The following is a 240-nucleotide window of genomic DNA, read 5'->3' on the forward strand; positions in this document are numbered from 1 at the left end:
GGCCGGTGGCGTTGGAGCCGCTGGGGGGCGGGCCGGCGGCTCCCCCCGGGGGCCCGGCGCCCACCGGCTGCCAGATGAGGCTGTAGTAGACGGCGAGCACGATGGCGGCCAGCGACACGGAGAGCACGTAGGCAAACACGGTGGCGAGCCGGACCCACTTCTTGTTGGTCTTGGCCGCCATCTTCGCCTTCTTGTCCCCGGTGTAGGTGGCCGGCTTGCCCCGCTCGGCCGGGGCCGCGG

General features: G+C 73.8%; 1 protein-coding gene across 1 annotated transcript in view; it reads right to left on the reverse strand.

Moving 5' to 3' along the window:
* The window catches only part of INAFM2 (InaF motif containing 2), a gene marked incomplete at both ends in the record, with an annotated part of 246 nt that extends 8 nt beyond the window's left edge, over positions 1 to 238 (reverse strand). Inside the window, one exon of the mRNA XM_077764374.1 lies at positions 1 to 238. This exon is cut by the window's left edge and continues 8 nt beyond it. Coding sequence (XP_077620500.1) covers positions 1 to 238 — 238 coding nt within the window.
* Between the last annotated feature and the right edge of the window lie 2 nt (positions 239 to 240).

The sequence above is a fragment of the Crocuta crocuta genome, unplaced genomic scaffold (assembly GCF_008692635.1).
Source record: "Crocuta crocuta isolate KB4526 unplaced genomic scaffold, BGI_CrCroc_1.0 scaffold102, whole genome shotgun sequence".
Taxonomy (NCBI): domain Eukaryota; kingdom Metazoa; phylum Chordata; class Mammalia; order Carnivora; family Hyaenidae; genus Crocuta; species Crocuta crocuta.